The sequence below is a fragment of the Cygnus atratus genome, chromosome 7 (assembly GCF_013377495.2).
Source record: "Cygnus atratus isolate AKBS03 ecotype Queensland, Australia chromosome 7, CAtr_DNAZoo_HiC_assembly, whole genome shotgun sequence".
Classification (NCBI taxonomy): domain Eukaryota; kingdom Metazoa; phylum Chordata; class Aves; order Anseriformes; family Anatidae; genus Cygnus; species Cygnus atratus.
The window spans coordinates 141,061-168,379 of NC_066368.1; the positions used below are offsets into that span (position 1 = coordinate 141,061).

A 27,319-nucleotide genomic window follows, 5' to 3' on the forward strand; every position below is an offset into this window, starting at 1 on the left:
TTTTTATAAAGTTTGTTCAGTTTGTTCTTTGTAGAAGTACTTGAATTTTAAGATTGTAGAAGTAGAGACATAAAAGGGATCCTGAGGTGTCAAACCATTCAGGTCCCCTGTAAGTGAGGCAACATGGTGAACCGTGGACCTTGCTTTATAACTGCTAGTCTAATCAGTCCTTTAAAATCTTCTCTACTTAGGTAAAATCACTGTACAGGTACTCTAGTGTTTCTTCATAACAGTTGCAAAGATTGTTAGCAGTTATCAGACAGCATAGTTTTTGCTGCTAGCCAGGCTGATTAACTGAACCTCTTTTCAAAACCTAACTTATTTATATCCTGCTGGGTGCATATATCATAGAATCACAGAACAGCTTGGGTTGAAGGGACCTTAAAGATCATCTGGTTCCAACCCCACTGCCATGGGCAGGGAAGCCACACAGTAGATCTGGTTGCCCAGGGACCCATCCAGCCTGGCTTTGAACACTTCCAGAGACAGTGCATCCACAGTTTTTCTGGGCAGGCTGTACCAGTGCCTCACCACCGTCTGAGTGAAGAATTTCCTCCCAACATTTAATCTAAAGCTACCTTCTTTTAGTTTAAAACCATTCCCCTTTGTTCTATCATTATCTACCCAAGCACAAAGTTGCTCTCCATCTTTTTTACAAGCCCCTTTAAAGTTTTGAAAAGCTGCAGTGCAAAAAAGGTCTCCACGGAGCCTTCTTTTCTTCAGGATGAAGAGCCCCAACTCTCTCAGCCTTTCTTCATAGGAGAGGTGCTCCAGCCCTCTGAGCTTCTTTATGGCCCTCCTCTGGACCCGCTCTAACAGCCCCACATCCTTCTGGTGCTGGGGGCCCCAGACCTGGACGCAGGGCTCCAGGTGGGGCCTGATGAGGGCAGAGCAGAGGGGGACAATCCCCTCCCTTGCCCTGATGACCACTCCTCTGTTGATGCAGCCCAGGATGCAGCTGGCCTTCTGGGCTGCAAGTGCTCACTGCTGGTTCATGTTGAGCTTTTTGTCCATCAGAACCCCTGAGTCCTTCTTGAAAACTCCCTTTGAATTTCAAAGCTGTACAATGCATGCATACACTGATGTTTTGTTTTTTTTTTGTAGAGTCTGGTATTTGTCTAAAAATATGCTATGCCCTTTTGTTTACAAGGTGTTACTAAATTAAATATACATCTGTATTAAAATAATAATTATTAACATTCCATATATTTTATTACACTTTCCATAGAATTCTTGTTTGTCACCTTGCTTTGCACACTGTTTTTTCTAATAAATATTTCTGGACCAACACTGAAGTGTTTGATATGGATAGTTTCTTAAAAGTGTTCATGTAAAACAGTAAAAAAAAAAAATTCCTTTCTTTGCAGTCAAGCTGAATGGGAGCAGCTGCTGACAAACTGCAGTGCATTTCTATTCTATGGAATGGAGAGATTCTTGTCTCATATTTTACTCAACAGACTGGTTGCTATGAACATCCCAAGTGAGATAAGCAAACTGAAAAATACTTTTTAAATTACACTACCTTTTTTTCATAATGATCACAAAATGGTGTTTACTTCTTACTGTATTATCAATGTATTGACGTAAGTAATGAAAGCCTTTTTTCAAGATCCAAGGTTTTGACTGGAAAAACTCTGCACTAAGTATATTTTATTCTGTTGCACAGATCTCTTGTTATTCCTCACAAATGGGTTTATTCCTTCTCCACTTCCAAATGTTGGAATTCTAAATCAGAACACATTTATTAAGTTCCAAACGTTGAATCATCATCTGATGTTTTTTTCCAGTAACTCCAGTGCCTCTCTATGGAATGTAGTACTTGGTAAACAAGCGTTCTTTATTGTTAAGAACAACCTTTGTAGTACAATTTCAGAATTACTCAGTCTTCACTCAGGCAAAGCAGAATTATCTGCAGAAACTGGATTAATACTGAATTATTTTTCTTTTCTAATGGAGCATTTGTACACTCTGAGAAGGTAAATTTTTCTCTGCTTCTTCACAGCTATTAGTCTTTTTGGTGATATAGCATAAGACGTAAATTCAGAACTATTTTTTGAGATTCAGTCTTTCTTTCTCCTATTATTACCCTTGCACATCCAGAAGAAATTCAACTTTGGAGTTTTGCTGAAGTTATTAAGGTGTATGAATGTGTTAGCTTCTTTCTATATTGTGTTGAGATATAAAATTGAGAACTGCAATCCACATTGGATTGTGAAGTTATAAAAGTACCAGGAAGCTCATTCAAAAAGCTTTGATTTTCAAAGTGATTTAAAGGTGTATGTGTAAATATTGCTGGAAATCAAGAAAATGTATCTTCCTATATATATTGGTCCCTTTTAAAAATGAGATTTAGATGCATGTAGGTCAGATGTTTATTGGACTAGAAATTCTGGGGAAGTTCCTGAACACTTTGATAACCCTGACCCTGGGTCTTGCACTTAAAATATGTCTAGATGAATTCTCCAGAGCATCTTATTTCCTTTAATGGGGAATAAACCAACTTTAAATGTATTCATGTTGCCCTCAAAGGATCGTTCTGTTTTCTGATCACCCACACAACTTGTTAGCTGATAAAATTACTGCTGTCTTGCAGACTGAATTTAAATCTATTGTAATCCTGATGTTCATGTTAAAAATACTTTCATTATTAAGTATGACCTGTGTCTGAGTTTCGAGAGGGCCCTAACTTGGACCCCGTATTATTAAATGTTCTTGTTGGTCATTTGCGTGGTGAAATAGAAGACGTCTTTGCTGAAATTGCATATGAGACCAGCCTGAGAAAGAGGTGGTTCAGCAGCAAGATTAGAATGCAAATTAACCTTGTTTTATAGGCATAAATAGCAGAATGTAATTCAGGAAAGGCTAGAGGGAGTTGTCCTTAAGTAGAAATAATCAGTTAAATATTAGCAAGTTAGGTAGTGGCTGCCTGAGGGGAGATACTACAGATTACAATCAGGAAATAAATCACAAATTAAACAACATCATCTTGCTAGGGATCAAACAAGACTAGGTTCTGTTATAGGGGTAACTATACAGAAGTGTCATTGGCAAGATAAACTAACTAATCTCACACTCTACTTTTGTAAAGGTCTGGAGGAGAATACTGACAAACTAGAATAAATTATTGGTGGAGATCAAGTATGGTCAGAAAGCTATAGCGCAGATATGTGTGCATAACTGTATAAATAAATATATATGTGTCTTTATACATATAGATGCATATAAATATACTTTAGGAGAAAAAGTTAAAATATTGAAGAGAAGCTTGATGGTAGTTCTCAAGTACATCAAAGGCTGTCCAAACAAAAAGGTAATTTTCTTCTCAGATATCTGTGTGAAATGAGACAATTAAGTAAAGGTTTAAGCTGCAGCAAACCAAGCAAACCAAGCAAAAAATCTTTAGGGAAAAGCTTTTTAGGAAAAATCTTTAGGGAAAGCTTTTTAATCTAAGAGTACTCTGAGTTATTTCATTGGGGGCCTTTAAGGAAAATAACTTAAAAAGAATGTTTTAACTGTAACTTGGTTCTAACATGGTCAGATAACATTTCCATACCTCCACTTTACAAGATTTTGCAACTACTGAATTGAGTTGTATAAATCATTATCTGTAATAAGATGGTTACATGGACCTTGTCGTTAATTATACTAAGGTGACGCAGGACAAAAGCCCATCAAACACTACGGAAAAGTGTATCAAAGTTACATTAAATAATGTTAGAATGACTTTATTGGTGTTCTTTTACTTAATGAGACTATTTTGGCTGAAATATAAATTTTATATGAGTTGTTTACACTGAGCTTAGTAAGTCATTAACTTAAGAAAGCTTTTTTTATTTACAGTTATTATGATGGACTTTATTATTAGTGTAGATTTTTTTTTCCAGAGTGCCATTTGATGATAATTTTAGATCTGGTACAATCAAAGCAAAGTTATCAAAGAATAACCAATTCTGATATCTACAAAAGGTAAGATTAACTTTATTTCGGTAAAGTTCACAATAATGCAGATTATTTTTATTTCAAAGCAAAGTTAAAATTTTGAGTTATAAATATTCTTATCTACTTCTGGAAATAGAACGGCTCATATCTACATTGAAGGGGGAAGTTAGCCTCTTGCAGCTTCATTCTTTACATAGGACTAAACAGAATGAATGCTCTGCAGCAGGGCAATATCAACAAAATGTGTCACAAAAAGGTTGTTATGTTACCCATACCTCCAAGCTCTGAGCTCAAGATTCTCAAGATGTTCTACTTAAATATATAAAACTTCTTTTTAACAGATAACAGATAACTTTTTAACAGATAACTTCAGAGTCCCTCTGAAGTTTTCCTGTGCTGTATAGTTTAACAATCAGACAGTGTTTTATGTAATAAATTATTTTGGCACGCTAAGTGACCTCTTCAGAATCTTTCATATTATACATCTGGCTTTCGTAGACTTGAAGGCATTTTCAGTATTTTCTCAGTATTTTCCTTGCTTTTAAATTGACGAGTGACAGGGCTCACATACTTTTGTTTAATGTACATTATGAATTTTTGAGGGATGGCACTCAACAAATAACTTATAATGTATTAAAAGCAAGAAGGATAGTTTCAGTGTCCTGATTTTATTCATTAGTTATTTAGTGCATGCTAAATTTTCAGATAACCCAATTGTACTCCCAACAAAGAACATGAAAAAATGTACTTTTATTCAGGTCTTTACTGGAACTGCCATAGTAATGTAGACAATTAAATCTTATATCCAATCCTGTTAGGGCTGCATAAATATCTCTTGACTTTGATGATTATTCATTTCATGAAAAAGAAAAAAAAAATCTTTAAAATAATGTTTAATCCATCCAATGATGTGTAAGTTAAAATGAATTGTGTGTAAGATACGTTATACACACACCTACATATGCAAGTACACAGACAGATCTGTGAGTGAAAACTCTCCTGGTTTTGATATCCTTTTTCCCCATTAAACAAAACAAAACAAAACAAAGCACAGTTTCTTAAGCTATTTTTTCCAGCTCTGTACTTCTGAAGTCTCATTTTAATAGACTGGTAAATTTATCAGCGGAACTTACGTGTTTAATTCTAGCAGTTTCCAGAAAGTTTTGAATAATGTTCAGTTAAAACTGAATCACATAACTCCATAGATAATCAGACAGCATCTTCCAAAAAGATTACAAAAATTTTTAGTTACCATCTTCTGATTTAGTTACCATAAAAGGCAGAGATCAAAAATAAGATTCAGCCTTTAATTTACTTCAGTTCCAACCCTACAGACTATCACTCCCCTCCCAGCACTAAAACAATAATGCCAAAGATACTTATTTAAATATTCCTCTTTAAAGATGCCATTTTAGAATAACTGAATTGCTTTTTAAGTTTCCGTATTACTGCCATGCTTATGACAATGAGCAAGCTTTCAGTTCCTGCAGTAATTTCTTTTTCCCTTTAAGAATATAAGCTGAACTAAACAAGTCTTTTAATCCATTTCACAGCATTTTGAATCTCTTATAAAGGGTATTCTGCATTGTTTTATAAAAGTTAAAGTGATGTTCTTCCATTCGCATTTCATTTGATGCCCAAAGCAATAGTATGACAGGGAGCAATCCACATAAGATTGCATCATGAAAAGAGGTAGAGAAAAGTTATTATAATTCCCTGTTTTAAACATAAGATATGGTACAAAATATTTGAAAGCATTTTATGCTTAACATAAAAGCGAAATGCATTCTGGGGTTTTTCTTAGTTTGCTGAGATTTGTATAAAATTCTCTTTCTCCTCCTGTTAAAAAGTGTTATATATTTATATTTTTAATATATTTGTATGCAGAATCTCAATTACATTTTTATTTTATTGATCTCATACTTTTTATTTTTTTAGTTCTTTACATTTTGCAATAGAGAGACCAACAGAAACAGTAATGCTTCTTAGCCTTACTGGTGTTCGTTCTATAATAGCCAACCAGTGGTACACTACCCTGCAAGAGAATGCAGAAAGGCTAGAAATTTTGTCTGAGAGTAAGTATTTGTATTCTTCTTTATCTACAGATGCATAATTTCAGATGTTTGTATTTATTTACTCATGGGGTGTGTGTATCTATTTTTCTCCCCTTTCTCCTCTGTCTTTGCTCCTTGGCAAATTTTACCTGGTGTTTCCAGAACAGGTAAACAGCATGCAGGACACCCTGTGTTGTTGACAGGTTAATCTTTCAAATAAAACAATAACCTCTTTAAATCAGTTTTAGAAGGGGATTTATTTATGGTCATATGGTAAGAATAGGATTTCTGTGGTGAGAAGCAGTGACCTAGGACTTGACAATCTATAGTTGCATGAACTGTGAAGAAAACAAAAAGTGAAGCTAACTCACATCTTCAGTTATACAAAACTAAATCTCTAATAGTATCCTTTTGTTGTTGTTGTTGTTTTTTAAACGTGAAGACATCAGGCCATATATGTTTGATACTTCCTTGTTTTTCAAAACTTTCAGTAAAAACTGACAGAAACTAACCTACTTCTTTCCAGATTTGTTGCACATTGGTAGAACAACTGGTCAGACCATCCATACTCTTCAAAAGAGGAAGCTTCACGGGGAAAAGGATTCAGCTCAAAGTAAGAACTGAAAAGCTTTGTACAAAAGCTTGGCATTACACATTAACACAATTAGAACCTGGTAGACCTGAAGACTTATAGGTGGTTTACAGATATAGGTAAAATCTTTAAAATGAGCTATGACAGTTTTTGAGAATATTTTTACAAGAACTGAAAGTGGAAAGATGACTGATTTAATATTATAATTGCAGTAGCTGTATTTCACATGTATTAAATAATTTGGGGAGACTTTGTCATAGTTGAACAAAAGCTAAAATTTATGCTCCACTGAACTGTTATAAAATTTAAAAATGGTGTGACTCAAAAGTTACATCATGAACATGACATGAACGGCATAATTTTGCTTCACAGTGCATGGTAGATTAGTTTTATGGGTATAGATTTTAGAATGCAAAAAGTTGAGCCTGCAGTCATTAGACAGCCTTCATTGTAAAGGGAACACTACGAGAAGAATTATACCAGGCATCTTGTTGGAGAGGGGAGGATTTTTGAGTAAAAAAACTTTTAATATTCTACTTATAAAACTGTAGAAGATCTGTTTGTTGTATGAGACTTAGCTCTAAAAACAAGTATAAATAAAATAAATTAGAATTATAATTTTCACTGTCAAAGAATTGAAGAAAGAGGCAGCTCAGATCACAAATGTTGGCTAGTTTTCTGTTTTTTTAGAAAATGTTTCTTGGATATAGTGGCAATTAATTATACTCTAAAGAGAGGAATGGAAAAGTACCATAAGTATTAAACAAATAGAAGTAATAAGTTACTGCACTTCATTCTTATATTCAGTCGTATTCAGAAATAACAATATTTTAAATTTTTTTTTAAGTGGATGAAGACTCTCACAGTTCTCCTAGAGACAAAACAGAACAGAACCTTCACACTTCCTCAACTGCCATTCATCCATCATTTTTTAATTGTGTGTTATATGGTTTGCCCAACATAATTATTCTGTAATTTGTATCAGACTTTTCATACTATGAATACCAGTACACTGTGCATATGGCATATCTCGCATTAATGTGCTAGATACTCTTCTATATAGCCTAAGGAGAGGTAAGCTTAAGAAAACATCTGTTATGCTGACTGACTGATTTTGGTTTTGGATATAAACAGGTTGATATTAGACTAAGTGTCATGAAATTATCAAAGAATGCTAATTTTAGAGATGTCAGTTGGTATTCTAAGCTTTTTTCACACCCAGTGAATCCCTCTAAAGAATTACTAATATTTCTATTTACTTTGACTTTTGTATTGTTGTTGTGGATAAATGCAAAAGATTCCTGAGATTGAGTATCTGGAATTATACATAAGATTCCACTGAAAAATTGCAAAAAAATTTCTTGTTGAGTACTAGCACCAACACCTTAAAGGAAACTAGGCTAGTGTTTTGGGGTGTGGATGCCTAAATTTCATTGGAATGTTGTCCCTGTCAGTGCTTCCATTTGGGAATACTTTTCCTTGATGTATTTTGTTTTTAAATGGAAGATATATCAGCTGAAAAATTTACTGTCACCTTATTCTGAGTTAATTGATTTTTAACTTTGTGTATAGCAGCAGTTGTAGTTTAATTAGAAAATAGGGCAATATTAAAGTTTTGCTTTCTTTATTTTCATGTATGCTTTCTGAATAACATTAAAGTACCTTTTATGAAGATATATTAAGTTATCCCAAAATCCCAGATAAGCATGTTATATGCATAGATTTTGTAATATGTTCTGTTAATCAGCAGTATGTTTTTAAAATACATACTTTAAAACTTTATTTGTAATGATAACAGGAAAAAATATATGTAAAATTACGGAGTACGTATAGAAAATACAAAGCTGTGATCATTTTTGCAGCTAAAAACATTTTAGTTTTTCCATTAAGATGATGATGCCTGTTTCCTGTGATTAATTTTTTTTGTGTTCCTGATTGATTATGAAAATAGCACTGAAAATATACTGTTCTTAGCATTCCTGCTGTACTATAGTTAATTAAAACCTGATAAGAGTCACAGGGCTATATAGACGTTAATTACAAACTCATGACTTGTGAGATACTTCTTTTATGTACACAACGTAATAGAAATGTGTACTTCCTTCTTCCTCGCTCTAACAATTTAATTAGATAACCGTATATGAATCACAGCTTCTCTGTCAACTGTGTTCCCTATTCCTTGTTATTCGCTCTGTACGTAACTTTATTCTTTATTTAAGCATGGGACAAATATTTTGAAAGGCACATGTCTGGGCATTTGGTAACAATACTAGCTAAAAAAAAAAAAAAAAAAAGAGAGAATTGTGCTCAAGTGGGCAGGCAGCTAAACACCACACAGCTGTTCACTCACTCCTGACCCTCCAGTGAGATGGGAGAGAAAATTGGAAAGAACAATACAGGAATTCATGGGTGGAGATAAGGACAGTTTAATAAGAAGGCAAAAAATAATAAGAAGAAAAGGAACAAAAAACAAACAACAAAACAAGTGATACACCATGCGGTTTTGCACAAGCAGCCAACCAAAGCTCAGACAGTCCCCAAGAAACAGCAGCCCCTCCAGACAGCCTTTCCAGTTTTATTGTCCCACATGACACCACAAGATATGGGATATCCCTTTGGCCATTTGGGGTCAGCTGTCCTGGCTCTGTCCTCTCTCTGCTCCTTGTGCACCCACAGCCTCCTCACTGGCAGGGCAGTGGGAGAAGCTGTAAAGCCCTTGGCTTAGTGTAAGCACTGTTCTGCAACAACTAAAACATCAGTACGATATCAGCATTATTCTCATCCTAAATCCAAACAATGGCACATACCAGCCCCTATGAAGAAAATTAATTCTATCCCAGCTGAAACTAGGACTATTTATTTATTTGTTTATTTATTTTAAATCTTCACAGGTACCTTTTCATTGCACCACCATTGCTCAGCTGCCCGTTTAACATCCCATGCACAGCATTTGGGAATTTCAAGTGTTTTTGAAGTTGAAGAAGCAAATGGTTGCGCTTGTTGTTCAGTATAGCAAATGTACACTAAACTGTTAATGTCTTCAGTTATTTCCTAGATTACTTTTCCACATCTTTTTCCAATAAATTGTTTATGAAATTGTGTTTCCCTGCTGATAATGGCATTTTTGACCTGTAATACTGGCTTTCTTTTACTGTTTTACTGTAATAAGAAAGGCTTTTTAAAAAGTGCTAATTCAGTAGGAATCATGAAGTTTTATCTACCTTGCTACATGATAGTTTTAATGAACATGTATTAATTTCCACATTCTTGAAATATTAAATTTCATAAATAGAGAAGTCCAGAAAACTTTCAATGCTTTAGAAATGATGGTGATGTTCTTTGAAAGTAATCCAGGATAAAAACTATAAGACTGCAAAGGTTAGAAGGATCATCGATATCTAAGTACAATGGGCATATTCGATAGTTTACTACTGTGGTTTTATTTATGAAACTGAAGGAAATAACTTAATACATTAAAGTGTTTTACTCCAAAAATATTCTCATTTATATTTGATACTTTATCCCTAACTACATTGTAACAATCTCTGTCAGAAAGATGAATAAGTATGACCAAAAATTTCTTTACAGTCTGACAGCATTACTTTATCAGAAAGCACTGATAAAGAGTGATGGCCTTATCCAGAAAACTTCAGACCTGTAAGCTTTACTTGTTGGGAATAAGATATTGGAAATACTAATCAGAGAAACTGGTGGAATCCCTACAAATCTGCGATCTATGCTGATTAAGCATCGTAAAAGTGGGTGGCATGCATTTATACGTAATATCTGATTGGTATTTATGAGGCATTAAAATAATAATTAACTTAGGACCATGGAGCGTATTCATGCCATGATTATTAGGAGAATATTTCCTGTACTGATTTGCTAAATACCAGTCAGTAAAATCATTAATGGTAGTAAGACTAAGGATGTGAGATGATAAACTGTACTTTGGGTGGTAACAGTGGATATTCATGCAGTGACAGTAGGAGATATCTAGTTCATTGCTTCAGGAATTAGTACCGGAAATGATATCTTACCTTCCATTATATGTTTCTAGCAGTGTGACATGACATAATTAAATTTCCTGATGGTAAGAAGTAATAAGTCACTTCAGGAAAAGATGTATAGTAGAGGTTGGAATGATTTTGAAAGAAAAAGAGCATAGGCAAATTAATGTCTTTTATATTTCTTAGTAAACTTACAATGGCAATTTAACAAAGAAGGGTAAGAAACTGCACTTTATATAGAGGAAGGACTCAGCAGTCCAGGTGATAAAATTTTAGAGTTCAGAATGCTAATCTATTAAAGACTGTAAATGTGAATGAAGCTAAGCAAAAAACTCTGTTGAGAAACAACACTGTAGAATAATCTCTGTTTCATATCCTGATTTGAGTAAGCATCTAAAAGCATAGTGTGTATATATCTATCTATATATATATAGATATATAGATATATATAGATATATATATTCTTCACATTGTGATTGAGAGTTTAAGCAGAAGGAGTCCTTTGTGAGGACAAAATGAGTTTTAATTAGTAAACAGAAAAAGAACCCACTTTGAGTTAAATTTATTGTAAGATGTCTAAAGAGTCTCAGAGTATATAAAGCTAAATAAGTCAAATTTACTTCTGTGATCACACACAAGAATATTTTATGCAATTTCGAAGTTTTTGCAGAGATGTAATAGTTTTCATTTAAGAATTTTACAGTCAGCCAGCTGAGTTCTAAAAAATGGCACATGACAGATAATTTAGAGTGTATTCACCAGAACAAATTGAAATATTTTCATTTATTGTTCAGTCATTTGATCATCAGCTGAGAATTACAAGGCAGCCACTGCTTGGGTGGAGTCTCAAATTAGAGGAGAAAGTGGGAGTGAAAAAAAAAAAGAGAGAGAAACAGAGAGGCTCTTGGATATCTTCTGTGCTCATGGACTGACGACCTTGTCAGGTTTCAAACAGACTGTACAAAGGTCTGGGTAAATGTCATATTTGTTCAAGCCAAGGTTCAAGACTAAAAAAATTGTGAGACACTCTCATAGCAAACTAACTGGGCAGACAATAGCAAGCTTTCCCCCAAAGAGTGAGCCAACAGGTGATGGCAATGAAAGACAAAGACACTTCTGAGTGTGCAACCTGATAGGAGCAAAGAGAGGTATGTTTATTTTGTAGTGACTGGACTCCCAAGAGGCTCCTTGGCTTCAAATGATTTGGAGAACTAAGTTGTTGCATGGTCACACAAGGTGCCATACTGAATGTCTTCATTCTTCAACACTGAATATTAAATGAATGAAACAAAATTTCCAGCTCCAGGTAAAAAAGTTGAGTGAAGAATGTTGATTTCATATGATAATTGTATAGAAAGAGTACTCCCTAACAACTGCAATGGAAAGAGTCATGATGAAATGCTGATTTGATTATGTTAAGCCATTCATTAAGTACATACGAATAGCACATTCAAAAAGAAGGGACCTAGTACTAATTATTGTGTAACTAATCTTAATAAAAATACTTTCCAACTTTTTGAAGTATTCTATAGAATGCTCACAAATTACTTGTCTGTGAGCTTTTGATTTTTAGAATATTATTTATTTTTCAGCAACTTGGAGGAAAAATTCCTACTAATGACCAAGGTATAAATTACAGTATATACAGCTGAGGGTATATGAGCTCTATACAAGAAAGGCATTGGCACAAACCCAAACAACAAGAATAAAAGCTTCAGAAAATATTTCATCTACATGGCACATCATTCCCTGATGCAGTATCCATTCATACAAGAAATATTAAATGGTTAGTGCTATTCCATGTATCAACGGCTTTAAAATAACTTTCTGAATTATGTTTCAGCAACATAACAAATCACATTATCAATTAGCTTTTATAACAGAAATGACATTTTGTAATATATTTGAGACTGAAAAGAATCGGTTAGCTAAAATTTATGCAATCTAAAAAATGTGAGGAGAAAAAAATGTTGAATTTATTGGTAATACTCTAGGACAAGAACATAATTTGGGTAGTAGGTAACTGTCCAAGATGAATGACAGAAGTATGTAGTTCTAAATGATCTGCAGGGAAGAACTACAAGTTTGCTAGAAAATTATAAACAAAAAAGAGAAGTTCTGTCACCAGTCCATGGTGTAACTGCTCTAAAATTAAACTGTCATAAGCAATCAATCAAAGATTTCTCATAACAAATGCTACTCTCTCCAAACCTAGCATAGCTGGAGCTCTCAGTGAGTCTGTCTCTCTACTTTGCAAAGAGTGAGATGTGGTAGAGCAGATGCTAAAACTTAGCAGCTGATGGCTGTGGGTGTTTGTAGCCAGGGAAATTAGAGTAGGTTTGAGATTGATATAGAATATGTTCCCATGAATAGTTAAACCCATTCTTCTGTGTTCGAGCTCTAATTAAATGACTTTACAACCTGCTAAGTTTTATGACCGCTGCTTTGGCACCCCATCTGACCTGGAAGCTGTCCAGGAATACGATGTCGGGGGGAGTCAACCATCCTACATGAATATGAATCTGTTCTTTTATGTATTGCAGGTGAAAAAACAGCTCACTGGCTGTAGCTCTCCGATATTAATTCATGCCTCCAGCTGAAGTGTCTTCAGACAGTTAGTACTACCATACATGTATATGGATTTTAAGAATGTGATCAAGTTAAAATGAAGGCATGTTTATGTACCCTGAAATATTTACCAGTTTGTGGAAGACCTTAGTCATTATTCATCTAAAAGGCAGATACAGTATTTCTCTGCCAGTGAGAGCAGAACATGGGTAGTATTTTATGAAACTAGTAGATGATATTGTCAAAGCAGTAGTCACAAAAGTCTTCATTTAAGTATAAGAACAGTGCAAACCATAACAAGTTTAAAATCTACATTGCCAAAAACTTGTGTTTCAAGGGGTAATTTTAGATGACTTAATTCTATTTTTACAAAAGTGCAGTATAATTTAACAATATTGCTGGTGTGTAAAATATCAGGTATAATTCCCTAAAATCTGAATCTTGCTATCTATTATATAGATTTAAAAAAAATATATATATAATCACAGTAGTACATCTACCATGGAATATATTATTCCACTGTCAAGAGAGAATATATACACTAAGACAGTGTGAAGTTCAAACATAGTTCAAGCTAACAAAGTAAACACCCTTTTCAGAACTAGAAACCTCTGTCTTAGGCCAAGAAGATACAAGAAATGAAAAGGGAAATAATCTTCAATTATTGTAAATCCTTAACATTTGTGTCACCGTTGGCAAATGAATATGTCATTAATAGAAATTATATACATTTGGCGGTCTTTCTGAAAATGTTCAAGCATAACATGACCCTCTTTTCACTTAGGTTTTCAGTTTGGTGGCATTGCCCATTAGCGTGGGAAATATTTAGGAAGCTATTTCTTTTTCACTGAATTACTAGTGTGATTTATTTCTCCTGTATTTCATATAATGCTTCAGCTGACACATGATGGCAGAAGAGGGTGAAAACCTGCAAGATGAAACTGAAAGCAAGATCAGTACTGAGCTGTAGTAATATGTTCTTTCATATAACTGGATGTACATGACCTATCAATTTTCTTGATGTTCTCATACTTGACATTTATCATTTCAAATTATTAGTAGAAACTAGGTGTCCACAAAAATGAACAGCTTTTCCAGAAACCTCCAACAGGCTGCACTGATTAGGAATTTGTGTAATTTTCTGAATATGCCTTAAAATAGGCAAACTCAATGGGAGAGCTGGAACAATGGAATTGTGTGTAGTGCTGTAATCTGCAATGCCCTGAAACAGAAAGGAATGTGGAAAAAGAAGTTTGTGATGAAAAGATTTAGTCTGTTCAGAGCAGATATATTAACCTTACTTCTAGTATTAATAAGCTTGTTTGCTGAAGTTCTCAGTGTTCTTACAGCAACCAGAACTGACTGTTCTTCTACTAACATGACAGGTACTTATTAATTACCTGTCAATACACAATGGAGAATTAACTACCAGTTTATGTTTCAAGAAGAGGTTTCCAAGATATTTGCAGTTTTTTCTGGTCCTCAGAATTCATCTGGACTTGTAACACTTGAAGAACACTTGAAGTAGCTTATGGGACATAAATGAGTGTGAAGTATGGTGCAACTGAGGTACATTGATGGCTATCTGTAATCATTTGGTTGATCTTGATAGGGAGGTAGCAGATAAATTGTGTATAGCAATAAACATTATACTGGCATAGTATTTAATAGAGAAAAACTATTCTAGTACGTGGTCACTGAATCAGGATGATGCTGTCACTGAGAACTGACCATTTCAAGTCACAAGAAATATCTAAATATACTGTCTTCAGCATTGACTAGCAATTAATAAAAGGCTAGAACAAGATACCTGTCTCTTCCAATAAAATTCATTTGTATTTGTCCTGAATGACATTGACTTTTATTCCATCTGAAAATACCTATTTAGCATTTTGGGTTATTAGTATTGCAAGTGCTGACATTAGAAACCTAAATGCAATGTATATTGAAATAAATTTGCACCGGAGTTCTACAAGCCCTTCTACTTCTTCATCAGTATGATTCAAGGGACACGGCCTACATCTGTACTCAATCAAACAAGGCTACGTTGGCCAATATAATCTAATTGTTTGACATTTTTATAGCAATTCATTGAGACTAAAGAGAGATGACTACATTAATATCTTGATGCAGCTGGATAATAGCTGAGCTAAAACTGATGTGCCAAATTACTGTAAGGCTCTTAAATCCTCTTACAGTTTTTAACTCTTTGTGACAAAGAAGGAGACTTCAATATAAATAAAGAGAAATAATAGTACAATTTATAATACAAAGTATTATAACAACATTATAAATTTTATAAGAATCTTCACTAATCAGTTACAAATTATATTTATTACTAATTGAGATGGGAATGATTGTTGATATTCACAGCTCTGTTTCCTTGGACAATCATTTTCACTGAGGTCAAAATTAAACAGGAAAGGTTTTAGCCGATGAGTATGTATTTTATTCTTCTAGCTAGACTGTAAACAAACTTGTTTGCACTGCACACATCTGTAGGAACATTCAGGCTGGCACAATGATAGGGTAATATGGAGATTCAAATCATACGTGAATGCTGAACCTACATAGGCTTGGACAGATCAGCCCATCTCACTGAAGGATCCCGCCAATGCCTTCCCTCCTTTAGAAGTGTATTTTTTGTGAGGAAAGGTTTCCTCTGAGAGAGGTCATGGATCTGCAGGTAAGAACAAGCTGAAGGGGAACATCACAGGTGTTTTGTTTGGGGAGGGGGAGTGGGGGTGGAGGGTTGGTCTGATCCTGGAGAAGCAATAAATGGAAGATAAAGACAGGAAACAAAAGCAGGAATTACTGCTGCAACTAAATTTGGAAACATGGAGAAATGTATTTATCAAACTTGGTTTGATTGCTACTTGCTTTTTTTTACTTCTTAGAGCTCTTGACAATAGAGACTGAGTGTGAGCAAGGACAAGGTCTGGTTTCTTGAAAGTGGAAACTCTTATGTGATTAAATGCATTTTTACCAAAACTAAAACCAAAACCAAAACCAATAAAAAAACTCAAGTCAAACAAACAGAAACAGTAAGTTAAATATATTTGCAAAAGGAGCTGTCTAAATACCATAAAATGCAAATGGATGAATGAGGTTAATCTCCATCTCCCTACTTGCAGAGCTATGCTGGAATGATCCAGTTTATTATGAATGTTTGGTAGAGCTAGTCCTTAATAAGAATACGTGCCCTTCTCCATGCCATTTCACTTTGAGCAGGTAGTTATCTCCTGTAGCAGCACTCCGTATATTTGCATGTGATTTTAGAGGAAACAAAATTTGCATATTAATATATTTGTATCTTTGAAAAGCAGCAGCAAATCTCTAGGGAATCTGTGCTGTCTGTTGCTGGAGCAAGACTATGACAACTTTTTTGAAGTGCACCAACACATCATACAGTAGCTAAGCCCTCACCAAAACCTTCTTCCCTGCTAGTGGGTAGTGAGGTGTGATGACATTTTAAGATATACTTTTCCAACCATCTCTAGATTTGAATCTATGGAAAATAGCGTGGAGAGTGCCCTTCTAAATTTCAGAATTTTATCAGTAAAAATGATTCTTACAGTTGTATTGATCCAGAAGTCTGGTGTCCATTTTAAATTCCCAATGCTGAAATAACTGACTATGAAAGATATTTCTGTTTTTTTTTTTTTCTGTGCCAAAATTCAGCCAGGAACTTATTTTTATTTCTCGGGCAGGAGAACAGATTTTTTTTCACACTAAAGTTCTAGCATAACTATAAATTCAAACTATTGTAACAAGGCAATATATAATGTTTTGAAACTGAAGCTAGGCAGAGTTTAACTATAGGCCTTCACTGTAGAGAGCGAGTGACCTGCTATGTAACCTGAGCAAATACTATGACACTAATACTGTCTTTAACAATACCACTTATACGTAATGTTTGTAAGAGCTCATTCCTATAGAGATATTTAAGAGTGCAACACTCTCAGTGAACTTTGGTGTGCCAACTAGAAAGCTCAGCATTGCATAGAAAAAAAGTTGATTACTGTTCACTTGGAAGAATACTAAAAAGATGTGAAGAACAGTGAGGCCAGCAAACCTGCACATGAGCAGGATCTGGGCAGTGTAGTATGATTCTACGATTCTATGATTTACAAGGAGGAGGTTGTTCCATTCTGCAACAGCTGGGTTCCCATCATCAGTAGGGTCATAAGAGTGCTATCATCTTTTATATAATTTCCATCCTTTCCTAAGTAAATCAGCTAGCCAGCCTTGAGTGTTAGTACCTTTCTTAGTCATATCCCAAAGGAACCAACACCACTTCAATGCAAAACAGTAGCTCTTTCTGCAACTATAATTTATTTTCAGAAAAAAAAATTGCTATTTCCATTATAAACAAGTAAATTGATGGATTACTGGTGACAACTTTAAGCAAAACCACAAAGTAATTATCCCCAAATGCCATGGAAGATTTATAGGAAGGACAGTTACTTTGTCCAGGTAGCATCATTAAAATGTAATAAATGATCGTGAAACAAGAATAGTGTAGTGTTGCGTTGACTAATTATGCAAACCATAGATAATGCTGTAAAACATTTTTTTGGAAAAGGGATATAATTTCTAGGCATTCTTCTGTTAGCAAAACAAAAATTCAAGGACATGAGAAGCTGTTTATTAATCCACAATCAAGTGTGAGCACCTTGCCTTCAGCAGCAGTCATACACACTAGTCATGAAATTGTAAGATTATCAACACCATTCATGGCATAACTTACTTTTTATAAAAAAAAAAAAAAAAAAGAAAAAAAGACCCATCCCCCCCCTTGCTTGTAATTCTAAATTTCTGTTATTTTTACATTAAAAAACTTAACTTCTAGAAACTCTCTAAGACTGTATGTGAAGGCTAATATTGTATAGTTGGACTATGACCAATGTATCAAGATGATAACATTTTTTTTTAAAACATTCTGACCAATAGGCAGAAAAAAAAAGGTGTCTTCCTGAAAAGTTGTTATAAATAGTAGTGAGGATATTTTAACATGAAAACTCACACTGATTCCATTATTCCTTATTCTGTCAAAGACTGGAACCTCTAGTAGAGACAGTGTCCTACCTGAGACAGGGAATGATAATGCTGGAGGATTGGTAAACATCTACAAAAAAACATTTGTTCATGCTTGCAGAAGATAAGAATTAATTCCTTGTTCAAGAAAACGGCTTTTCCTGCAGTTGTGGGAGTATTCAGAATAATAAACCAAGAAAAAGCTTGTCCTTGTTCGAAAATACTTCTGAAAGAAGTAAAAAAGATCAGAGATATGGACAGTGAGAAATACTGCTGATGCTGTGCTTGATCAGAATGATTGATTGGTGGTTGTTCAGTGTAGGCTTTGCTTGATGGAAGGAAAAATTTGTGATGCCTCTGTGGTCCTATTAAGACTAATTTTTTTCTCCATATGAAATGAAGATTAATTGGATTCTAATATTAATTTCATATTTGCCCAGAAGCACTAATTTTCATATCAACCTATTGCAGCCTACATTTTTATATCTATGCTTGCTGCATGTCAGAGTGTTTCTCTAAAGGAGTGACAAGATAATACAAAACAACCATAAATGTAATCTATTAAAGTGTTCTAGAGGAGCTAGTGTGAAAGGATTGCGATTCAAATGTTAACAGAGGTAATTAGGCCATGAGCTACATGGAGAAATAGACATGAACTGTTTCTGCATAAACTCTGACCACATGATAGAGCTTCACCTGAGGAACACAGGCATAGATGATGAACTCGTGTGTCATTTAGATCCTGCTCAGGATCAACATACTTAATTACATGATGAACTTCTATGTTGAAAATAAATTAGTGATACCTTCATGTAATCCCACTGCTTCTAGCAGACAATGAATACTTGCTTATCCCTATTTCTCTTATATGCCTTCTTTACTTCACTTTCTCTTGCTTCTCTGCTTACTTCCTTTGACAATGCAAAAATAGGTCTCTCCAGGAAGCTGCTGGGAGCACTACACCATCCCCAACCATCATCTTGTGTCTTTCAAACTCCTGAAAGTCAGTGGCACCTCATTTACCATGTCTTCCTTCTAGGGATCAGACTCCACTCACCTCTCTCAGGCTTTCTTCTTTTTCAACCTGATAAATTGCTTCTCAGCAAATGTGTGTTAACAGCTATAAATCTAGCTCTCCAGATTATGTTTTCTACTTGTTTTTGTGGTACTTATTATGTCCACCATTCTAACATCCTGTCCTGCATCTCGCAGTACTATATACTGTTTTTCTTATCATACAACTGCTTGAGCAGTCACTCAAACTGCTCAACACTCAAAAAAAAAAAAAAAGTCACATGAAACTTTCTCCCTGTCCTCTTAGTTCAAACCACTTTTTCCTGCATAACTTAAGCAACTGACTCCAGCCATGTGGGCTCCTTTACTACCCTTAGTTAGTAAGGGTAGTATTCAAATCTTGATTTTTATTTCTAATGTGTCTCCAGCCTTCCTAGCCTTGTGTTTCAACCAGCCTCTGTTTTCTGAATGTTTCACAATTATTTTCAAAGTTGTGTCCAAAACTGTGTTTCTGATCCTCTCTCCTGAGATTTTTCCATGGCTACTGCTCTTTCTTCCTCCCACCACCCAGTTATCAATGACAAGACTGTTTTCTGGGTCCTGGGGAACCATCTTTATTCCACTTTGGCACAGACATTCTGGCATTATCTAAAATTGTTATTTCTAATCATTTTTTTTTCCCCCCCTCTGGCCACTTCTACCATGTTCCCAAATCTGATGTAATCATACCCCCTGTTTTAATGGAGCCATACCTCCTTGACATCCACTGTACCTATTGCAAGGCATGTAGGAGTTTCTTGTCTTCACAGGCAGGAGTCTACGTAGTTCTGTCCTAACTACTCCTGATTCATGGTTACTGCCTTCGCTAAATGAAAATGTTACCATCTTTATCATATTTATGTTAAGGTATGTAGAAGGAGAATGCTTCTTTAAGTATATGTAATCAAGGACATTTTCCAATTTAACAAGGGTTAATAAGATGGGGAAGCAGTGATGGGAACCAACCCTGGTCACTCACAGTAATTTATAAGACCAGGTGAGAATGCAGAAACATTTATTCAATCAGGATTATCTGACTGAGAATTTCTAAACTGGGAGACAATTACCAGATATAAACATCCCAGCCTCACTAGCTGGTTGGCTATCAAGCTACAGGTATTGCTTCCAGGAGGAACAACCTGGACTTTGCAAATGATCTAACTGTGAAGTAGGTGGTCCTCGACTAGGAGGGTACCAAAACTGCAGACGACCCATGGGGGTCTGCAGGGGTAAGAGGGAGAAGGAGGAACAAAGAGGGGAACAGGTAAAAAAGGGTATAAAAAGGCTGGTCGTGTGTAAAATGAGGCTGGTCGGTACACTTGCCTGGCTGAGCCCTGTGCCTGGTCACCACAGTCTGATCTTTCTTCCTACTGTTCCTCATTAATTTTTTCTTAACTAGCCCTCTGTGCATTCCCACTTTCTCTCCCTTGTGTGCATGCTGCAAGGACTATGTGCCAGCTACTGGTGAGACCTATGCATGTGTTTGAGTGAATTTAGTGCCAGTTCTTGAGGGATTTGTGAACTTTAAGCCGGAGCAGTTGATGACCAGGTGAGCCATGAAACAGGTAGGGGGCCTAGGATCTGGGCAGCGGTGCCAGGCAGACAGAGGGGCTGTGCTGGATCTACGAATGCGTGTGTGCTTGTTAACCCAGAGAGTGCTGTGTGTGTGGCCGCACTAGTAACCTTCTATCTCTACCAGGCAGAGAGGAGGAAGGGGACTCAGCTGTCTGTTTTACGTGAGTCCTGTGTGTAAATGCTGCTGAAGGCGGGGCAGTTGTTGTGTCAGTGCCCCATGTGTCTCTGGGATATTTGCTCAGCTTTGCTACTGGCTGAACCTGCTCAGGGCACAGTGGCATCCATGTCCTCCAGCCTGGGCAGAGACCCTGCGTCCCTGGACACGGGGCTAGGCCCCAGCTGCCGGACAGGAGCAGGGCTGGGCTGGAGCTGGGGGAGGCGGCCATGCTCTGCACCTCAGTTAGCAATTTAATTTGCTTTTTCATAAACATCATCTTTGGTGCCATTTTGGATCTGTAGAATATTTCTCTAAATTTGAATTGATGTTTGGAAACACTTCTTATCTTCTGTATGTCTAAATACTACTGTCACACTTTTGGTTAGTGACCTGAGTAAAAACAGAATGGTTGAGGGCTAACAGAAAAAGTCATTTAAATTCCCTTTCATTTTAAAACTAACACATTGACAAATATTTCTGTGCCAAAAGAATACTGCCAGCACATTATTATCATTTGGAGAACAGCAAAAATTTGAAGCCTCTAATAATGTATAGAAAAGTAGTGCCTTTTTTTTTTTCCCTTATCATCCACCTTTAATAACCAAAAAGTACAGAAAATGCTGGTATTTCTAAACAAATTTAAGTAATTTTCTTTTTCTAAAAGTGCATGAAAATTATATCAAAATTGTTTTCCATTAAATATATAATGTTTCCCATTAAATATATATATATATATATATATATATATATATATATGAAAATTGTTTTCACATTAGAAAAAAAAGTCATGCAAGAAGTTTTGACCGTGGAGGTATTTTGGGTGGCTGCTGCAGGTGGGCAGACAGGATGGGTACATGTCTTGGGAAGAGACTCTTGAATTCTCTTTCTAGTGCTTGTTTATGAGTGGGCAAAAGGAAGAAGGGCTTGATGTCATGACTTTTCAGTGTATTCCATACATTCTTTTGATTCCTGTTTTGTCCCTGTTGTGCTGCAGTTCTCTCTTTTCCTCATAAAGTAGCCAAGATTATTTGTCTGCTCTATAGCTGAAATGAGAGCATTGCTCTAAAGCTCCTATGAATACACTCCCCTTATAATGTTTTGAGTGCGTTAATTCAATGCCTGATGTCAGACCATCCACCCCACCATGCACAATGGTAATGTGACCTACAGCTAACCTCATACTCGCTATTAGGGTATTAAGTGGGTGTGTTTCCACTTCTGTTAGTGGAGACATTGTCTTTGCCTACAGCTACAAATTGGTGTTTGCAATTCATTTATAGATGCAACCGAAGTTTTCCTTGGTGAAGTAGACTCACCCGTACCACTTTATGTTGAGTGACTTGTACTGAAGATGATGTAACACTTATCAGATGGCAAAATTCCCATTAACTTGCTGTTTTCTTGTTTTTTTCATGCATTTCGACGTTGTGTTTTTCTTCGCCATTGCTTAAGTTTTTGTTTTATTTTGTCCTACAGAAATATACTCTACGTATCCTGAGATTCTCAGAAGATAAAATATTTCTGTTGCTTTTAGTTAAATACTATCACTTCTGCCAATTCTTCATGATTTAATATGGCCAATACCATTAACATGTGATTAACCTAGGTCAACACATGCTTGAAAGAGAAAATCTGGCTTAAATGCAAGACTTTTTGCTTTCAAATCATACCTCACTTTTTAAAAAACTAATGAACACAAAGGTGTGCATACAAATAGTAATTGAACATCTTACCCTTCCTGTCTCACAATATTTTGAAAACATGTAAAGAGCTTCATATATTGATTTTTCTGATCTAGATAACATGGCATTAATGGTAAAGAACAGGAATTGTGAAAGGATGTAGCTCTCATAATGAGGTTCATACTTTGGTTTTAAGATTGAGCACTATGAAAGTTCAAGCTCACCGAGGCTAAAATTATACTGTAAAAGACAATCACCTCATGAAATTTAAGAGATGAATGCAAAGACCATAGCGGTCTTTAAGTGAATTCTCATACATGCAGCTCTTGATGTATTTTGTAGAGCAACACACCTCTTTAGATCCAGCCATTATAAAATGAGGTTAAGGACTCTGAATCTGAAAAGCCTTTCTAATGAGAAAATGTAAAAAAGATAAAATTCAGATTAATTTTGTGTCCAAGATAAGAGGAAGAGCATAAGAGTTGGTTAATCAAAATTATTTATTTTAAGCTAAGATGACTTAGATTTCTTTTAATTATTTCTTTTATAGCTAAGATGACTTAGCTATAGCTTGCAACTAAATTTCTCTAACAAAGGGAACAGTCAAATAGCTACAGCTTGTCACCTCTCTGCTAAAGGCTGGTGAGGTCTGGATGGCATTGCCATGATTACCTTTTATGGGAAATTTTAAAAGGTATTCCAATAACATGGGACCCCTTCTGCACCCACTGTCTTGCACAATTAAAGGTAAGATGGTGGAGTCAACTACCTAAGGAAAGGGAGGCTCTGGATTATCTCAGGTATTGCTTGTTGGGCCGCGTCTTCTCCTGTTGCTTTGCCCCTTGCTGAAACCATGTCCATGCCTTGTGGTGTCTGGCATGGCAGCAGCTATCAGTAGGTCACAGTGCATGATTGTAGAGGTACCCATCCTGCTGCCCAGCCACCCTCACCTACTCCCCTTCTCCCTGCTTCCCACTTTCTCCCCCCCCTGCCCTCCCCAAGTGGTGCAGGAGAACGGGGAATGGGGGCTGTGGTCAGTCCCTGATGCTTCATCTCTGCTGCTTCTTCACAGTCATTGCCCCTGCTCCCCGTGGGGTCCCTCCCATGGGATGCCGTCCTTCCCAAACTGAGCCTGTGGGGGCTGCCCACAGGCTGCAGCTCTTCAAGAACTGTTTCTACATGGCTCTGTACCATGGGGTCCATCCGTCAGGAGCAAACTGCTCCAGCACCAGTCCCCCACAGGTGGCAGTGCCCACCCCCTCCCTCCCCCCCCATGGGGGCTCCTCCATGGCTTGCAGCATGGAGATCGGCATTGCTGTGACACCCCATGGGCCACGGGTGGACAGCCTGCTCCACCGTGGGCCTTTCCATAGGCTGAAGGGTAACATCTGCTCCAGCACCTAGAGCTCTTCCTACCCTCTTTCTTCATTGACCTTGGTGTCTGTGGGATTGTTTGTCTCTATAATTTTCTTTCCTTTCTCTGTCCCAGCTGCTGTTGTGCAATAAGTTTTTCTCTTTCTTAACTATGCTGTCCTAGAGGTGCAACCAATGGCACTCCTTGGCTTGGCTCTGCTCAGCAGCAGGTCCCTTTTGGAGATGGCTCTTATCTGACATGGAACAGCTGATGGGCTCTTCTCACAAAGCCCACCCCTGCAGCCACTCTGCTACCAAACCCTTGCCACGTAAAGCCAATATGTGCCTTCAGAAGCAATGGGCTGCATACAGTGGGCTCCTGAAATACATCCATATGAGCAGGCTGGCTCATACTTTCTCCCACATACTAGTGTCTGCTTCAATGTTAAAATTGATTGCTTTCACAGAGCTAAAGCAAAATGCACCAGAAATCCTGGGCTGTGCAAGGAGATGGGGATAGGTTTTTCTGTACATCCATCATTGTGAATGCTTCAAGGGGCCACAAGCAGAGAAGAGCAGCCAAGCAAACCACGTGAGCTTGCCAGGGCCAGAGTGGCTGCAGGGCCACAATGACCATGCCTGTCCCTCTTCCCCCAGCAGAGAGTTCCAGCTTTGTCTCCTCTTGAGCATGGGAGTCATAAAGGGGTCAGCCTTTGCAAGGTAACAGGGTTTAAGGATGTTATTATTATTATTTATTTATTTATTGTACTGCGTATCCGTTTTACCTTTCCCTGATCCACCAACATCCCTATCTACTTCAGGAATATTTTTTGACTTCAAACTGAAGAGGGTACTGCTCTGAGACTAGGTCTGACCCATATATCTCAGGTAGCCTCTCATTCCTTTTCAGGGCACTTCTGTTTTTCAAACCATAACTTCATAAAATAAAGAGAAGAAAAATCTAATAGAAACAAAATGTCTTTATTCTGTGTAAAGAACTTTTAACTTTTGAAGTGAAAACATCAGATGATTGATTCTGTATCACATTTCTATTGTTAAGGCCTGTACACTGTGTAGCTAGTGTAGATACTCTATATCACCATGGAAACAACAGCTGTTTCTACTGGCAGTATATTAATGTCTTACCTAGAAATAATGGTTTTCCACAGTAAAGCATTTAAATATAGTCAGCTATTGCCTTTTCTTCTAATATGCATTCAGGTAAGCTTGGAACTTATATATGATTCAGAATCTGAGATGCCAGATCTTAGTAACATTTCATACAATGTTCACCAAAGAATATTTTAAAAAGGTCTTTATTACATGCATGGCCAAGTTTGCTTTTGCATGTGTGTAAGTGACATTCAGCTAAAGTTTAGTATATTGATCAATATCATTGTATGAGTTAAATATATGAGATGGAACACAAACATGGAAAGCAGGCAATTTCTGTTCTTTTCCACTGTTTATGGAAAGTATATTTTTGTTGTGGTCCCTGCTTCTGACCTAAAAGGTGAAAGAACAAGTTAACGACTTATGCCAGGATCAGTAGCTCAATTAAAAGTGCTGAGGAAGTGATTTACAGTAGCAGAAATTTAAGGACTGAAGGGACAGCGATTCAACTGCTCCTAAGAGAAGAACAGCAACATGGTGTGATTGACTGCTGCAAGTTGCCTGTTCAGCTAGAACGCTGATTATGTTTTCTGAGACATGCTCTAGCTCAGAAGTGAGAGAAAAGCAAAAATGTGCAAAGGGAAACACAGCCATCCACCATGCTCCAATGTAACATGGCCCAGCACATGCGTATTTTTTGTATACTCTGGACACTAATTTCCTGAAATCATAATTAAGTGTCCTGGTTTCGGCTGGGATAGTGTTTTTTTTTGTTTGTTTGTTTTTGGTGTGTTTTTTTTTTTTTAGAGGCTTGTATGATGGTATGTTTTGGATTTGTGGTGAAAATAATGTTGATAACACATTGATAGTTTGGTTGTTCCTGAACAGTGCCGGCAGTAAGTCACAGACTTTTCAGCTTCTCCCACCACTCTCCCAGTGAGGAGGCTGGGGGTGCACAAGGAGCAGGGAGGGGACAGAGACAAGACAGCCGACCCCAACTGGCCAAAGGGATATCCCATACTACATGGCTTCATGAAGAACAAGAAAACTGGGGTAAAGAAGGAACAATGGGGTCTTGGCAGGGGGAGAAGGGCATTTGTCTTTGGTGTTTGTCTTCCCGAGAAAGCGTTATATGTGATGAGCATTGTTTTCCTGTAGATGGCTGAACACCTGCCTGCCAATGGGAAGTAGTAAATAAATTCCCTCTTTTGCTTTGCTTGTGCACACAGTTTTTTCTTTAAGGCTGAGAGACATGGGAGTGTTTGACCTAGAAAAGAGAAGGTTCCAGGGTGACCTTATTGCAGTCTTGCAATACTTAAAGGAGACTTATAAGAAAGATGGAGGGAGACATTTTACAAGTGCCTGTAGTGACAGGACTGGGGGCAATGGTTTTAAACTGAAAGAGGATAGATTTAGGTTAGATACAAGGAAGAATATCCTCACTGTGGAGCACTATTAGGGTAGTGAGGTACTGAAACAGGTTGCCAAGAGAAGCTGTGGATGCCCCATCCCTGGAAGTGTTCGAGTTCAGGTTGGATGGGGCTTTGAGCAACCTGGTCTAGTGAGAGATGTCCCTGCCCATGGCAGGGGGTTGAACTAGATGATCCTTAAGGGTCCTTTCCAACTCAAACCATTCTATGATTAAAAAACAGAAACAATAGTTGTCTCCTGGAGCTACGTGATCTCAAGAACATGATAGATCTTAGCTCTGCACGTTGCAAGGACATACAGTGAAAAACTTCTGTACTACAAAGCTCAGCTTCAGAACTCAAGCAGTGCTACTGGCCCTTTCTTCAGTATTCCTGCACAGTTTTCTATACCCTACCTTCTCTGCTAAAGTTGAGTTGATTTCAGAAGTTGCTGTGGGCACAGAAGTTTTCCTAACAACGAGGGAATGAAGAAGGAGGATATGAATGCCTCTTGATGGAGATTTTTTTAATAAAATAGTCCTTGGAAGTCTAAACAGCTCACCTGACTTGCTGCAGATGATGTTTTCACCAGGGACAGACATAAGTGCAGAAGCCTTAGGCTTTTTGTTTGTTTGTTTTAAGTAAAAATTCTGAAACAAACCAAAAAACGCACAGGCCTGCCTCTCTCTGAATCTCCACTTGGTTGAACTTCAGTCAGTTGTATGCTAAATATTATTCATTTTCCATTAGCATGTTGAAGCCATGTACCACTTCATG

The 27,319-nt window shown here is 36.7% G+C and overlaps 1 protein-coding gene across 1 annotated transcript in view; it reads left to right on the forward strand.

Moving 5' to 3' along the window:
- The window catches only part of CFAP46 (cilia and flagella associated protein 46), an 80,786-nt gene extending 71,188 nt beyond the window's left edge, over nt 1-9,598 (forward strand). Inside the window, exons 57-61 of the mRNA XM_050711950.1 lie at nt 1,368-1,480; nt 3,885-3,966; nt 5,878-6,014; nt 6,520-6,606; nt 9,477-9,598. Coding sequence (XP_050567907.1) covers nt 1,368-1,480; nt 3,885-3,966; nt 5,878-6,014; nt 6,520-6,606; nt 9,477-9,598 — 541 coding nt within the window. The remainder of the gene's footprint in view (nt 1-1,367; nt 1,481-3,884; nt 3,967-5,877; nt 6,015-6,519; nt 6,607-9,476) is intronic.
- Nucleotides 9,599-27,319: the final 17,721 nt, after the last annotated feature.